The 12952-nt window shown below is 38.0% G+C and overlaps 1 protein-coding gene across 2 annotated transcripts; it reads right to left on the bottom strand.

The window, feature by feature from the left end:
• Positions 1 to 562: 562 nt before the first annotated feature.
• upf3a (UPF3A regulator of nonsense mediated mRNA decay) lies at positions 563 to 9865 on the bottom strand. 2 transcript variants are annotated; one of them, XM_042494663.1, is made up of 10 exons: positions 9696 to 9865; positions 8080 to 8186; positions 7868 to 7974; positions 7548 to 7646; positions 7250 to 7360; positions 6854 to 6909; positions 6140 to 6298; positions 5905 to 6038; positions 4335 to 4635; positions 563 to 2313 (listed from the first exon to the last, which is right to left on the bottom strand). In XM_042494663.1, exons 1-10 carry the CDS (start codon positions 9834 to 9836, stop codon positions 2125 to 2127), a joined length of 1404 nt encoding a protein of 467 aa, XP_042350597.1. In that variant the 5' UTR covers positions 9837 to 9865; the 3' UTR covers positions 563 to 2124. The 2 variants fall into 2 exon arrangements, with proteins under 2 accessions (XP_042350597.1, XP_042350598.1); XM_042494664.1 differs by having other exon boundaries at positions 4347 to 4635.
• Between the last annotated feature and the right edge of the window lie 3087 nt (positions 9866 to 12952).

Raw genomic sequence — 12952 nt, 5'->3', positions numbered from 1 at the left:
ACGCTGAGCCCTGAGCCAGTAGTAATAAGCCGGTATAATAATATATGACTTATCTTAGAAAAGGGGAAGTGCTCAGTAACACACACTGCGACCAAAATTTGAGAGAAATTTATCTTTTGAATGCATGAAAAAGATCTTTAACTTAAACCTGTGTAAAATGGGAGGGAAAACTTTAGTGTTGCATTTATATTTTAGTTGTCTATATAGCTAAAGGCACTGATTTCAATTTGTTGTGAGTTCTTTAACCCTTTGAAACCTTCTTTCAAAAACATGTGAAGAAGTTTAAATAAGCAAGAAAATTACCTGGAAAAAGTGCTTAAAAATATAAGAATTGTGTAACATATTTTTAAATATGTAATTATGATAGTTACAACTATAGTTTTTCCCTAGCTTTTTGCTTTTCATTGCTATTTTTTTAAAATATTTTTTTAAGTCTACTAATATCTTGAAATTTGCAGAACATTTATTATCAAGCTCATTGCCCTTTTTTCATGTTTTTGAAAGAAATCACACTAATTTTGTCACGGTTCAAAGGTTTAAATACTCGCGTAAAAGTGACGTTGCTCCAGATTTCAAAGACTTAAACACAGACATATTTCCCTTTCCCTTTAGGGACCATGCCATGCAACTGCACTTCCTGCACTGTCTATATTTACACCCTGGTGTAGCTTTCTATAAACTGCCTTTAATATCACTAACGAAACAACTAGGCATGTCTACACCCACGTGTGCTAACACTGCTGTTTATTCATATATTGCAGGCTGTAACTGATTCATATCTGGCATTTGTACATGTGCATTATGAGCAGTGCTGCTGACAAATGCTGCCTCACCCAAACTGTCAAAGAACTACCAGAATGACGGAAACACTGATTTAGTCTCTTCTAACGGTACAAGAGCTTTATTTTCTGAGAACTTAAAGGAAAAAAATGATACAAGAGGTATGATAGACAAATGCTGTGTTGTGTGTAAAAATAATATAAGGCTTGTTAAACAGACAGGATCAACATTTGTGGCTCTCATGTACATTACGTCGGTATAATTAATAGAAAATCATGCACATGGCATAGAAAATTAATTGCTCTCTCTTATCGGCGTCATACTTTGCAACTTTATTCCTACAAAATGCTTTACAGAAATGTAGAGAAGGTGTTCTTCTTGGCTCATGGGTGATCAGAAATTCTCATCTCTGTTGTATGACGCCAAGGGTTGCAACGGCATGAGGGTTAAACGATGAGCATAATATCGTAACTAGAGATTATATTTGAAATAAAAGTATGTGTAAAAGGTCTAATTATTTTAAATAACTAAAATAAAGGTGAGGTTTTATTTCCTTTCTTTTTTCAATACCGTGGATAAGCAAACGTACACCGCATGATAACCGTCAATTTTCATACCACGGTATACCTTGAAACTGCCATATCGCTGCAACCCTAATGACACCTTAGAATGAGATGGACCAAATGTAATGAGATGCATCAAAACTAGGAAAAAGATCCAAAGAATTGTCTGCTTCATCAATAATAACTCTTCTTGTCTCTCATTCGCTCACCGTCACACACGAAGATACACACAGGATTTCATCTGCAAAAGTTTCTACATCCATTATTTGTAACTTACGTTATTCGTCATTTTCATAAAATCTATACGATTATTAAAAACATCCAGGTTCAGTGGAGTCTACAAAGGCTCAGTAACAAGATCTGCTGCAGAGGACGAGGTCCCGTTCGACCAGATAACAGCTGATGGATACGACAGGTGAGCTGCCTCTTAAAGGGACACACTTCAAAAACATGAAAAGGAATGACACTGGACTGCCTGACACTGACTGTTGTGCTATCATAACTATCATTATTTGCCTCTGTTTTCAGTATTTTTCTTTCTTTTTTCCAAGAATTCTTTGAATACTAAACAGTGAGGCAGTTAAAATATTTAATGTTCGTGCTCCAGCTAAACAAAAACATTAACCAGCATCCAAAGCTCTGAACTCTGTTACATCTAATGAATAAAGCTGCTTTTGAAGTGCATTTCTCCCTAAATTATTCTTAAAAGCTCACTGATAACCCCTCACCATCAACGCAGGCTGAATAATTCATCTGTGTTTTCTATAAACATCCACACTGCTCACTGCTCATCCTTGCTTTTCTCGAACCCCTTCTCCAGCCCCGTTGCCACGGTGACGGCCTCGAAGCAGTGCTCCGTCCCGGGTTCGGGTGAGTGGCCCACAGGGATGCAGTCGTAGCCTTTGCCTGCTGAGCTCATGCGCTTCCTGTTGCGTGCGCCGGGCTGGTAGAGCTGCATGGCGGGACGGTCCTGCAGGGAGACAAAGAGAGCAGGGACATGGGAGAGACAAGCAGCACACATTTTGAATATACATATCGTTCACCCTCTTTACTCACCATTTTTTTTTTTTTTTTCGAGTCACGCAGAGCGAGAGTGTATCCCAGCATACACTGGGCTTTAAGTGAACACATGGTAGAAAAATGTTGACATAATTACCTTTATTAAAGGGAGTTATTAACGACACAACTGTGTAGATACTATTGTTTTGTTTTGTTTTTTCATTTTTATAGACTTGCTTTGATGTGATGTCGTCTATTTTATGTCATCTATTTTAGTTTGTCTTTAAATGTATTATTTCATTCTGTCTTGATTGTGTTTAATTTTACTGATATTATTATTATTATTATTATTATTATTATTATTATTGCTCATGTTCTTTGAATTGTAAATATTCTTATTGGTATGAATTGTTAGTGTCATTTGTTTTTCAATTGTTTGGGGCACCAAAAAGTATGTTAGTCACTGTATTTAAAAGGGTCAGCTCGGATTCATCAAAGTTACACACAAACACAAACAAACAAACAGTGAAAGAGCAGCAGCTCCTGTGTTCAGTGAGCTAAAATGTTTCTTTTTGTCAGCAGAGTCTGGCGGCTTTGAAGAGATGAGACATAAATGGGGAACTGAAGCTGTGAAAGGCTTCCCTCGTCAGAAAGTGCTGTCTGACGAAAACGTGAAGCAGTGAATGTACTATAAATATATGGTACTCTATAACGGTTTTTTTGCTCCCCCCCATCCACAGCAGTACAGTTTAGTTTCTGTTTTGGTGCTTCTGCCTGTTTCTCCAAACTGGTGGTCTGCTGACTGATATCTGCTGTATGTAATACACTGACTATCAACTCATACAACTCCACTTCAAAAGATCCAAACAATCCCTTTTTTTTTTTTTTTTTTTTTTTTAATAATTTTATTTAGGTTTTTAGATATATACAAAATACAAAAACAACACACCAAACAATCCCTTTGACTAAAGCTTTTGTTTAATGATAATGATCTTAAGCATTTGGGACTGTTTTATGCATTTTATGTGCTTTTCACTCTTCATTTTTTGATCATTTTGGCTGTTTGCTGTGATAAGTTTGGCATATGGCAAACATTTTGGCAAGATTGTGTATTTTTGTTTAATCTTGGAATTTCCACCTCAGCTCCTACAATAAGTCTAAAATACAAGGTGTAAATTGTAATTGTAACAATCAAAAACTGCACCATTGAAACCCATTTAAAGTGCAATTTTTTATCCCACAGCCATCGAAGCATAAAAACATGCATTATTGTGTTTCTGCGTGTCGTTCATGGCTTTTACCTTGGAATTCGGAATTTTCACTATTTTCCATATTTGTTAAATGGAGAAAATACATGCTATTTCCTCCGTGTGCACCGACACAGTCAATGCAGTGGCAAATCATTGAAATATCCCAGGCTGTGATTTTTTAAAAAAAGCTCTACTTTGCCTGTATTATATGAAAAATAGTTCAGTTTCTTGTGTGTTGTTTTTTTGTGTGTTTGCTATTATAAAAGTAATATTAAAGTAACTAATGTTAAAGCTAAAGATTAATGTCATATTTCTTTGTAATATTTCGGCCAATCACAGACATGACTTTATCCTGACGACAGATTTTTTTCACATTTGCCATATTTGCATGTTGTTGTTGTGTCTGAATCTGCAGCAGCTCCAAAAAACGTATGTAAATAAACGTAAAACTGAAGCAACGAAACCTTTTCTTTCACATACGTCATTTAAGAAAAAGCTGACTCTAATACGGTTACTTAAGTGCTACTTCTGCATTGGCCTGATGACCTTTAATTCGTGACTCAATCTTCATCTTGACAGTGATCTTTCTATGACACAAGCCCACTGAAAGTAAAGCCTGAGCTGATGATTGATATCTGTGAAAAAGAACAACATATCAACCAGCATCTAAACCACATGAACACGTTCACATCATGAGAAAGAAAACAATTAGTCGTCACCTTCCCCCCCATCTCATGCTCACCTTCTCGCTCACCTTGTTTCGGAGGCGTTCCTTCCTGTTACCCAGGTCGTCCCTGTCCTCCTTCCCCAGTTTGTCTCCGCTGTCGGGACAGTAAGAGTAGCCGTGATGGTGCCCCTCTTTCTTGGCCCGGTCCTGACAGTAGCCCTTCCCCCATTTGGTCTCATCTTTGCGGCGCATGAACTTGTCAAACTCATAGTGGTGTCTCTGTCGTTTCCTCTCTTCGTCTTTCCCGCGGTGGTCCTTATCTCTCTGTCTGCGGCCGTGCTGCTCTCGCTGCTCCTTGTCACTCTCAGGCTGACCTCTAGAGGGAAGAGAGGAGATGACGTAGATATCACATACATTATTATTAGTATCACACAGCAGTTAGATAATTTTTCGATCTGCATGACGAACGATTGCCAATACCAAAAAGTGCCATAATGTGAGATAATTTGACCACTTTCAGTCTGTGCAGTTTCATTTTAATGAATTTACCAACATGACAGAGATAAATTATGGATTCTACATCTGTGTTTTACACATTTCGTCTCAAACTACCTCTTTCCGGCAAATCATGCTTGGTGTAGGCTATGTTGAATGTGACTCATGCACACAGCTGTCGCTCTGGAGCTGGAGCTCTCTCATCAAGGTTTGCTGTGTTCAAGTCAAATGAAGTCTTGGTTTTACAGTAACGAGTATGTTTTTTTTTCCTACTATAACATTGAATTGTGCACCTCGCACGCAAGACTGACTGCTGATCTGCCAGAACAAGATGATATTTACAGCTCCAGGCTACTGTCCCGAGTCCTAAATATTGTAAATGACCCTGCAGGTCATCCTTCTGCCAGTCTTTTTGTCCCTCTTCCCTCAGGGAGACGATACCGCTCTATAAAATGCGCTACCTCTCGGTTTGCTAAGAGTTTATTTCCCTGTGCTGTACGCAGTCTGAACAATTCAAAGTCAGTCACTTGAATATTCTACACTGTTTGTGTGAGGAGATCCACAGCCTGAACTTCTACATGTTGCACTTTATTTCAAAATGTTGCATTTCATTTCTTGCTTCAGGCTTCAGGTGAACAGATTCAGCTTTCGGTAAAAACCTCCCAAGCAATGAACACTGAAAGAAATCTAACTGGGAGAAACTGACTGCAATGATGGCATTTCTCCATCTTTTGTTAGAGTGCTGAGAGAGAGACCCCTAGTGGCAGAAAATGACATATCGTAAGTTTAATTGCTTCATGACTTGTTAGAAAATAAGATATTAATACTTTCCCAATCCAAAACTATCCATTTGAATGGATAAAAATAATATTTTTATTGCCAGGCTGTCAGCTCATGCTTGTAGTTTTTTCTCTTTATGCTACACTATCAAGATGCAGATATAAATGTATATTTATCCAAAGCAATATTAAATTGAAAGGTCCATTCAGATTTGAAAGGGAGCAGATTAAAAAGACAAAGCAATCCACATTAGCAGAGGACACACTCACTGAGAGTTGGACTTGTTTATCCACCCTGAGTGTGCCCAAATGTAATGTGGTAACAATTTTTAAAATAGTGTCCATCTCAAACAATGTCCCAGAACCCTTACTTTTCTTTGGGGTCCTTCGACTTCATCTGTCCTCCAGCTTTTTCCCATTTGCCTCTGTCCGTCTCCCCGATGTCACTTTTGTCCTTCATTCGGTCAGAATCCACGTCATCGTCCCGGTCACTTTTCTTCAGGAGCTGGATGTGCAGATAAAACAGGAAAAAGCTCCGTAAGTACATGCTGCTGTGCCAGTCAAACAATGAATTAAGCATGTATGAAAACAATTATTCGTGATTACCTTGATTTTAATGTCTTTATCAGACAGTTTCTTTTGCTTCTCTGCCTCTTTTCGTTTGCGTCTCTCCTCCTCTCGTCGCTTTCTCTTCTCCTCCTCCCTTTGCCGTTTCTTCTCAAGCTCACGTCTTCTCCTCTCCTCTCTCTTCTCCTCCCGTATTCTCTACAAAAAGTGATGCATTAGATAAGATTCTTCACTTTTTTCAAAGCAATGTGTGTGTAATTTCTTTTAATGTAAACAAGTATTTAACTGTGAGATAAAACTAGTCTCTCTGTGCTGTAGAAACACACAAATACTTTTGAAACTGGTGCTACATGACCGGAGAAAACAGAGGAAAAGGACTGTGGCATTCACTTGTGCTCAAGACGTAGAAAACCTACAACTACCAGAATGCAGTGCACGACACCAGATCTATAAACGCTCACAGCGGTGGGTGACGTAATGTAAGTTTGTCCATTCTGACACAGGAAATAATATGGCGGCCAGCTGGTGAACCGGTAAGCTGAATTATGTTTCTCAAAACATTTAAGGAAAGAAATAGGCAGTAACAGAATCCTGGTTTAAATTTTATCAGCACTGCTTATTTGATCTCTGTTTTTTTAGCCCTCATGTTTACAATACAAGAAACAGTATGGCGCCCACTTTTCTCTCTCTCTCAAGAAGTGATACAAGCTGGCTGACAAATAGCAAAGCCTCTCTTTAAGCATTTTTTCTTACCTGTTTCTCAATTTTCTTATTTTTGATGTACTCCAACAGTGGTGTTGTCCGTTTGGCTGAAATCGACAAAAAAGTTTTTAAAAAAATAAATGAAAAATAAGGGATAGATAAACAGAAGTTCAGCTTTTTAGTTTAAATTTACATGAATCTTGATAGTTATGGTAGGTTTTCAGGACAGTGCAAACTAATAAATACACGAGGTATAAAAATGCCAGAATTAGCCAAGGTGTTAAAGCTTCCTAAAAACAGGAAAGCAAAAGATTAAAGAAATGAGACTTACAGTTTAAAAGAGAATACATGGCAAAATAAAAGAAAATTTAAGAAAAGAAAAGAAAAGAAAAGAAAAAATCAGAAAAAAAAGAAAATCAAATAGACAAAAAAGAGATGGTGCTGTACCTATAAGCTCTCTGGTCTTAGCCTCTATCTCTCCCAGCAGAGTCTCGGGGTTGGCCATTGACTTCTCCTCATCACAGGAGTAATTCTCCAAGAACCGCTTATATTCTGGGTCTGGGGGGTTTAAAAACCAGTATGAGTGTACATCATAACAGCATGTTTCAATATTCAAATCCTGGTTTTCTGTAAATCTTAAACTCATGCAGGAACAAGCAAATTATGATGTCTGCTGGTCTGTATACGAGGATGAAATTCTGAAATTTTATTATGAAATAATGTCTCAAGCTTTTTGTTCCACTACCTTCCTCAATGCTCCCGGCTTTGGCATCTTTCTTTTTTAGTTTCTTCTTGGAGATTTTCTGGAAGGGGGCAAACTCCACCACTGCAGGATACTCTTGGCCTGAGCAAATATTGAAATAAAAGGCAGCGCATCATTTAGCAGACCCGCCGTCAAACAGTAACAATGGCAACAAGAGCTCTACAGCCACCTCTCCGTCTACAAAACTCAGCCTGTGTAGCTGCAAAACAAACACATCGCTGTTTGCATTTAATATCGCAGAACATGTCACACTGTGTGTTGATGTCCAACAAAGTCAAACTGAGGTTAATCAAGAGAAATACCCTTGTTGTCAATGAAGACGTAGCCATCGAATCGGTCCCTGAACAGAAGGATGTCCTCTGTGTTTTTAAAGTTGATATATGCTCTGGAGAACAGGTGGGGGTAAAGACTGTGGAGAGGAAGAAAAAGAGGGAGAAGTCATAACATTTCTCAATAAAGGAACAAGATTTAGTATCATACGCATACGTACGGGGATTAGCGTTATCGTGATTACCTTTGATCGGCTGGAAAGAACTCAAAATAATCATAGGAGGGAAGCGGACTGAGCTGCTCCTCTAGTTGGTCCTTTGAAAGGTTAGGTGGAAGCCTTCGAATCACCACCTGTAATCAAATATAAATATATAATTTCTTCAGTTTAACCTTGTTAGCAGTGCAGGTCATTTTGTAGTAGCATCAATTCTTTAGATGTAGCTGCTTCCACATATCAGAGAAGATGGAAAAAGCTCTGCTCAAATTTAGGGGATAAAACTCAAAAAACTGCATCACTCCTTTGCTCCACGCTCTTAAAAGGAGAACAGGGATTTACACAGCCTGCTGTAGATGTTTAATGTTTAATCTGTTTTTGGAACCAACAGTGAAGAATCCAAATCATTTCAAATGGCTGATGGCTCGACTACAACAATCAGATTTTTAGAAAATGTTTGATTCTGTTTTTTACCGTGTTGGTTTTATTTATGTAGCTGGGACAGAGTCATTTTTTATTTTAGCAGTGACATCATAGTGTTTAACAGCCAATCACGGTGCTCAGTGCACAAAGAAGACAAAGGCTTGATTGATTTTATGTTTTTTTTTTAAAGAAAAGATGGACAATAAATTTTAAAAAAAAGTCTCTGCTCAGCTGGATACCAACGTTGTTAGATGATGATATTTTGTTGAATTTAGGACATGGCATCAGGTGACCAAAATTCAGGACAGGTCTAATGCCAGCACAGATATTGATTAATACTGATGAAAAATGACTTTGATATTTTGTTAGGGGGATTAAGTGGCGTCTAGCTGTGACGATTGCAGATTGCAACCACCATTATACCTGATATTTAGAGCCTATATGCATTTACAATAAAAATGAAAATTATACTTCTATTGAAATTTATAATTTGGAATGAAACAAACTCCAACACAAAACCTTTTTAAAAAGCCTTTAGCAAATTTAAACTAAAACTTCCAACATCATACACAGCGAGTTCCCTGCAACATTTTTTAAATAAAGTTCAGTGAAGACTTGAATAAAAAATGAATGAAAAATAATAGCTCCCTGAGGTTTTACAAAGTAAAAGTTTCTCCCATGCTGCCACTTTGTTTGCGTGTACTGCAGACCGCCTTTCCTGGTGTTGGTTGACTGTATTATGCACATGGATCAATTTCACCAGCAATCATCAAAATAAAACGCAAATACAGATAATCGGCAATCTGCCAAATATCGGCCCGTTAATCGGCCAGGCTGATAATCTGTCGACAATTATCCAACAGTGTAATAAATACTGGAAAAGAGAATAAGCTGCAGCATTATTAAGATTCACATGACGCCTTGGCAACTGTGCACTGTGAGATTAGGATTTGGGATCCTAAAACCGGGATTACGGGACGTAAAATGTTGAGAAGGCGTGTGGACGGTGTAAGAATATGAACTGGACGTTACTGTAATAATCTCTTATGGTCAGTGTTTTATCAGATGAAGTGTGAGGAGGATGTGAACGATGTCCTGATGTCCTGCCTCCTCCTGTCGCTGTCCGCGGTGCTGAAAGCAGCCCACCTCCCTCCATGCCTCCTCCATGTCTGTTTCCACGCAGCGTAAACAATGCGACACACCGCAAACGCTCGGCCACCCACCTTCGTAAAAACCTCTTTTTTCTCTTCTTTCTGCTTCAGGTTACCGGGAATGTTCTCCTGCTCTCTGGGGAGGTCTCTAAACTGTATCTCCACGACGCTTTTCTCCTTGCCCGCGGTCATTTGGTCCTTTTCAGACCTCATTTCTCTCCATCTCCCTCTCGCCCCTGTTGAGTCGCTGAGTACTCGCGCGAGTTTGGTAACATCGCGAGATTTAGGTGGCTTTGATATCGTGTAATTTGGAGCAGTCTGCAGCTTTACAGGCAAAACTAAGAAGAAAGTGGGCATACATTGCTCTTTATAACTGTACGATTCTTATTATGGTTTGGTTTTTTTGGGGGTTTTTTTTGGTTTTTTTTGGTTTGTATGGTTTGTTATTTCTATGGTTTGATCAGTTGTTTGGTTTGTTTTTAGGATGAAAGCTGACTGTATTACCAATGTTTTGTTTTTTTTAAAAAAAATAATTGTTTTTCTGTTTATTTCTTTGGCATAGTTTGTGCTATGTGTCTTTTATTGTTTGTCTGCAACTCATTGTTTTTGCTACCTAGCTTGACACCATTGAAAAATGGGTTTTAATCTCAGCAGGTTTTCTGGTTAGATAAAGGTTAACTAAAATGTAAAATCAAACAGTGTATTGGAGTTAAAGATTTATGCAGGCTATTCAACAACCAGTGGTGAAAGAAGTATTCAGTCCTTTTACTTAAGTAAAAGTCATATTGCCCATCTAATTTCTTACTTATTTACACAAGTAAAGTATGCTACCAAGGTGTTGTTTTGTTTTTTGTTTTGTTTTGTTTTGTTTCTAAAATCTCTTAACAGGTTAATTGACTATCAGTCACCTTAATGTTGCAGCTGATAAAGTTTGGATGATTTTAATGACTACATACAATCAACAAAGTGTTATCCTAACCTGTAATAGTACATTTATTTGTTGATTACATTTCATATTAGGAATCTGAACCTGCAAAGTAAATGGTTAAAGTGAAGTACATCATCGTGTACCTAACTGTACTTGTACAGTACTTGAGTAGGGGAGACCAGGGTTGATTGGCACACTTTCCATTCTTTGCTGTATTGCTCTGGCATAATTTATGTTAGAATATTCAAACCAGTGCATGTTTGTTTCTGTGACAAAAGGAAGAAAGATTTTCAGAGGACCAGAAAATAGCTGTGTGCCAACCAACCCCGGTCTCCCCTACATGTAGGAAACCTCATTACTTTTCCTCATTACAGATATTCATATTTAAAACAAAGTGTGCAACATGACATAGATGACTATGACATGACCACTTTACTTTAAAAACACTTTAAAATGCATTTTAAATGTGAAAAAAATTGTTGGAACAACTATAATTTTTTATCAGTAATTAACATAAATATGGTAAGTACATAATTTAGAATTTCTTTTTAGATAATGTGAAAAACTAACTTGTAAGGGTTATTAACTTAAAACGTGTGTTTATAATGATGGTAATTAAGTATTTAATTACCATATTTACGAACACACATTTTTAAGTTTATTCCTCATAAAAATTAAGCTTTAGCCTACTGTTACCCTTATTGTGAACACATTTTTAAGTTGAGGACTAGTAAAAATTAAACTGGTCCAACATTTTTTTGACATTAAAAGGAATTTTTAAGTGTCATATACGTAATAACCAGAATTATGAACACAGTTGATTCCTCATAAAATTATATCATTGCATTTTTTTAAAAAAACATTATTTTAAAGGAATTTTAAAGTGTTAAATAGGCTACAATAATCACAGCCATGATGAAACACTTATTTCAAAAACGCTTTTATTTATTTATATTTATTTTTACCATCAAACATCAGCAGTGTCCCTCCGCTGCATCGCTGTATGAAAGCAGAATGCTAATAAACAGTTTTGCACCGAACAAGTACACTGTTGTGTGAAAATAGTCCCACTTGTTGTGGTCATCAATTAATGTCCCAGAGTCAGTCTGTTAGTGCAGGCTGCTGTCAGTTAAGCGGTCCCTTCAGTGTCAGCGTGCAGCTCCGGAGTCTGGCTGCGGGGCTTCGAGCTGAGCTGATCCGAACAGTGTGAGCTGCCGGCGGTGACGCTGCCCGCTGAGCTCCAGCCTTCAGACCGGCTCACTGAGCGCCCGAGGACATCCCGACAGGGAACTGAGGGAAAAGAGGTTCATTTAGCTGACTGAATCTGATGTTTTTTGTCCAAACTGCTATAAGATAGACTGTATTTTCTTGTGAACACATATGAGACATTCAATTTTCACAAACACTTCTGAAAACGTCTTTTGAAAACATGGATCATTACAGTGCTTAAACGCCTGGTTGACACTTTCATCACATGTATTGGAAGCAGTATTTTATTTTTAAAAAACGGACCATAAACTCACCACTGAGGAAGAAATTATGTTAATTTAGGAGACTGGATGTAGTGCGTTTTTGTCAAAGCTGGATTAAAATAGACTGCCTTTTAGGAGAGCATATTAGACATTAAACTCTAAAAAAATGCAGAAAACTTTTTTAAAAAGGATAGATCACTACAGTGCATTTAATACTTTCACCATATGCATTAGAGGCAGGATTAAAAAAAAATCTTTTTAAGAAACGGACCATAAACTCACCACTGAGGAAAGCCTGTCTGCCACTGCAGCTCTCCACACACAGCCGAGGTCTCTCCGGTGTGGACACAGAGCTCTTCAGGCTGGGGACAAAAGTGGAACAGGTGTCCAAGTCCCGGCAGACCTTGTCCTGGGTGTAAATGACGGCCGACTTAGACGGAGTACAGCCCATCTCTCCTCCAGGTACAACAGACGCTCTCCATTGGGGAAACCAGTTCGGGAGGTAAAGTGCAGAAATACTGTGTGTGGTGTGTGAATGTCAGAGAGGAGACGGAGAGGAGGCAGAGAGACCTCACTCCTCCCCTAAACAGGAGCATGACATCTGAGAGGAGGGTCTGAGTCTTTCACACTACATGCACATCACCTGGCACATTTGTCTTTGGAGGGATGGACATTAAAGGGAAGGGAAAAGACTAATATTTGGGTTAGTTCTATAACATGTAAAAATTATCTTATGTATGGGCAGATATCAGGATAAATGTAAAAAAAAAAGTATTAAAACTGTAAAATCAAGAGTTTCCATGCCTTCTCAGACTTTAAACTCAATAGCTTTTTAATGACTTTCCAGGCCAATTTCCCCCAAATTTAAGGACCTAACATGGCATAGTTTAAATATTCATCAAGGATAGTTACTGTTTTAAAACATTGAG

The sequence above is a fragment of the Plectropomus leopardus genome, chromosome 10, assembly GCF_008729295.1.
Source record: "Plectropomus leopardus isolate mb chromosome 10, YSFRI_Pleo_2.0, whole genome shotgun sequence".
Taxonomy (NCBI): domain Eukaryota; kingdom Metazoa; phylum Chordata; class Actinopteri; order Perciformes; family Serranidae; genus Plectropomus; species Plectropomus leopardus.
The sequence above is the reverse complement of the archived record's forward strand: the minus strand, read 5'-3'. Positions and strand labels throughout refer to the sequence as shown.